We start from the raw sequence: 3,593 nt of genomic DNA, 5'->3' as shown, positions 1-3,593 counted from the left end.
AGACATAGGCCGGACTGATTGGGTTAAACACCACATCAACACTGGGAACGCAGTGCCTACGAAGGAGAGACCAAGAGGACACTCACTGGCAGAGCAGGAGGAGATCACACGGCAAGTTAAACATCTGCTTGACAATGGGATGATCGAGCCATGCGATAGTCCATGGGCAGCGAACGTGGTACTGGTGAGGAAGAAAGATGGGACCAAGAGGTTCTGCGTGGATTATCGCCGCCTCAATTCATTGACAGTGAAGGACGCGTACCCGATCCCACGTATCGATGATTCGTTGGACACCTTAGCAGGTGCAGTGTGGTTTTCTACTTTGGACCTCACTGCTGGGTATTGGCAAGTTGAGATGGCTGAGGAAGCACGGAAGAAGTCAGCATTTGTGGTACGCGGAGGCCTCTACTGTTGGCGGGTCATGCCATTCGGCCTCTGCAATGCACCCTCGACATTTGAAAGACTAATGGAGCGGGTGCTTGCTGGCCTGCAATGGGACATACTGCTCGTATATCTCGACGACATCATCATCTTCGCGGGAACGGTGCAGGAGGAGTTGAATCACTTGGCGATGGTATTCCAGCGTTTGCGGGAGGCCGGCTTAAACCTAAAGCCGAAGAAATTTGAGCTTTTCAAGAAGCAGGTATTGTACCTCGGACACATTGTGCCCAAACAAGGCGTCGCAATAGATCCAGAAAAAATCAAGGCAGTGCGTGACTGGCCTACACCTGCAACAGTTACAGAAGTGCAAAGTTTCTTAGGACTGGCGTCCTATTACAGGCGCTTTGTTAGAGGCTTTGCAGACATCGCCCGCCCGTTACACCGCTTAACAGAGAAAGGAAAGGAGTTTTTGTGGGATGACCAATGCAAGAATGCATTTCGAATGCTGAAGAAGTTCTTATTGGAGGCACCTATTCTGGCATATCCACATCCAGAAGGCGATTACGTACTTGACACAGACGCCAGCAGTGTGGGGATAGGCGCTGTCCTGTCACAAGTGGTAGACGGACAAGAGGGGGTGATTGCCTACGGCAGTCGGGTTCTGAGCAAGCCAGAAAGAAATTATTGTGTAAAGCGGAGGGAACTTCTCGCTGTTGTTGTGTTCCTGAGGCAGTTCAGATCCTATGTCTACGGGAGGAAAATCACAATCAGGACGGACCATGGAGCCTTGCGGTGGCTACTAAACTTTCGTGACCCACAAGGGCAGATCGCCCGATGGCTGCAGATCATCAGCGAATACGATTTCACCACAGTGCACCGTGCTGGGAGATCCCACGGCAACGCAGATGGGCTTTCACGCCGGCCATGTCCCCAGTGTGGACGTGAAGATAAGGGGACGACGGGTGTCGAAGACAGAGAGAAGGGGAAAGCCACTGAGAAGTTAGGCGAAGGAGAGTCACCTGCGGTGCGAGTAATAGCGATGGCGCCAACTGTAACACGTGAGTTGTTAAGAGGAGCCCAGTGGGAGGACAAGACATTGAGTTGGATCCTAAATGCAAAAAGTGCTTCAGGAGGGAGGCCAGAGTTCGTAGAGATCACACCAGTTTCACCTGCGATGAGAACATACTGGTTACTCTGGGATCAACTCGAAATCCGAGATGAACTCCTATGCAGGAGGTGGGAGTCCGATGACGGCCATGTGACCAAGTATCTAATTGTGTTACCAAAGGAGTTTCGTGAGGAGGTTGTGCGAGAACTCCATGGTGGTCAGACAGGGGGACACCGGGGTCAAAGAAAGACATTGGTGAAGGTGCGTCAAAGGTTTTTCTGGGTTGGTATGAGTGCCGATGTCAGGTCATTGGTGAGACAGTGCAACGAGTGCGTAGCAAAAAAGTCACCTGCCAAAGCCAGGCAAGCACCGCTACAGCAGTATGCCGTAGGCGCCCCTATGCAACGAGTAGCCTTAGACGTATTGGGCCCACTCCCTGAGACTGAGCACGGAAACCGTTATGTACTGGTGGTAGGGGATTACTTCAGTAAATGGGTGGAAGCCTATCCCATCCCAGACCAGAAAGCAGAGACTGTGGCCCAGAAGTTTGTGACAGAGTTTGTGACTAGATTCGGCGTCCCCATGGAATTACACACGGACCAGGGGCGCAATTTTGAGTCCCAGGTCTTTGTTGAGATGTGCCGCATACTGGGGATCAGGAAGACCAGAACAACCCGTACAATCCAAAATCAGATGGAATGATCGAACGTTTCAACAGGACTTTATTGAGTATGGTGTCTATCATGATCGACCCGCATAAACGCCAACGGGACTGGGATGAGAAGGTGTCACTAGCGACATTCGCCTACCGCTCAACACCTCACGAATCAACTGAGGAGACGCCAAGCATGCTAATGTTGGGGAGAGAACTGTGCCTTCCTCTGGACTTGACCACTCAGGTAGATGAGGATGCGACAGCCAGAAGTGAGGAAACTGATTATGCCCTAAGATTGCGGGAGGACCTGCAGTTAGCCCACGAGCGGGCGCGGACCGTTCTTAAGTGTAGCGCGAGGAGGCAGAAGAAGTTCTACGATCAGAGAACCATGAAGGTCAGGCTGAAAGAAGGAGACTTCGTGTGGTTACACGACCCTAGCAAGAAAAAGGGTCTGTCGCCAAAATTGCAGCGCTGATGGCAGGGACCCTATCTGATTGTAAACACGTTGTCAGACGTTACGTTCAGAATTCAACGGAAGCCAAGGGGCAAGAAGAAGGTTGTTCACTTTGACAGGCTTAAGCCCCACGCAGGTCAACCACTGAAGCCGTGGACCGTTGACGAGGCACCCAGGGTATCATGTGAACAGCAGCACACAAACGTAGACGATCGAGGTTCAGCACAGAGTACAGCGTCCTTAAGGGAACCAAGAGACAATTCCCAGGAGATGGGGCCTGATGCGTCAGGTATAGCTCCAGAGGCAGACAGTGGTGCAAAAGAAGCACTTCAGGACAACAGAGCTCCTCCACCTGGAGTGAGAAGAATCCCACAGAGGAACAGGGGAAAGCCGCAGCGCTCTTTGTAGGGCCGGGGTAGTTTTGAACTAGGCAGACCAGGCGTTGGGAATGAGTGCCCGAAATGCCGCAGTCTATTTCTGCATCGGAGGAGTTTGGACCGGCATTTGACCGTGGAGCACGAGCCGCGAGTCTTCTACTGGTGTAGACAGTGTTCTCATAAGAGCAATCGCCGCGACAACCTACTAGCGCATTACAAGGATTGTCATCCATCAAGAATTCATGAAGTAAGCCAGATCAAGTCAGAGTCGTATGAGGATAGAGAGCGAGGGCATTGCAACAGAGGTGAGCCAGAAGGTCATCGCCTACAGGAGAGGTCACGTTCTGCTAGTGTCAGATGATTTGTGTTTTATTATATTTTTTAAAAGTCTTTTTACATCCCCCTTGTAGACAAATAGCCTGTCTTTACTATTCCTCCCCCCAAGTTACGTTGACTAGGCCATGAGTTTTCTTCTTTAACTTTCCCCACTGAATTCATCCCTCCAGTTGGAGTCCCATCGTGTAGACTCTTTTGTGTAGTTATCTTGGCTCCTTTCATAATTAGGCAGGTATTGTGTACAGTCAGTAGTAGACTCTGGGGGGGAGAGAGCTTTTCTCA

General features: G+C 51.1%; 1 protein-coding gene across 1 annotated transcript; it reads left to right on the top strand.

Moving 5' to 3' along the window:
* Positions 1-2,220: 2,220 nt before the first annotated feature.
* Positions 2,221-2,619, top strand: LOC147799122 (uncharacterized). The gene has a single exon (XM_087136805.1). The coding sequence runs from the start codon at positions 2,221-2,223 to the stop codon at positions 2,617-2,619; it is 399 nt and encodes a 132-aa protein (XP_086992931.1).
* Positions 2,620-3,593: the final 974 nt, after the last annotated feature.

The sequence above is a fragment of the Acanthaster planci genome, linkage group LG05 (genome assembly GCF_054643075.1).
Source record: "Acanthaster planci isolate LZ-2023a linkage group LG05, COTS_SCS, whole genome shotgun sequence".
NCBI lineage: Eukaryota > Metazoa > Echinodermata > Asteroidea > Valvatida > Acanthasteridae > Acanthaster > Acanthaster planci.
Note: the sequence above shows the minus strand (reverse complement) of the source record. Positions and strands in the feature narration are given on the sequence as shown.

What these genes read in the sequence shown, in the direction of transcription:
- LOC147799122 (XM_087136805.1), top strand. Translation starts at nt 2,221, where the DNA reads ATGGTGTCTATCATGATCGACCCGCATAAACGCCAACGGGACTGGGAT.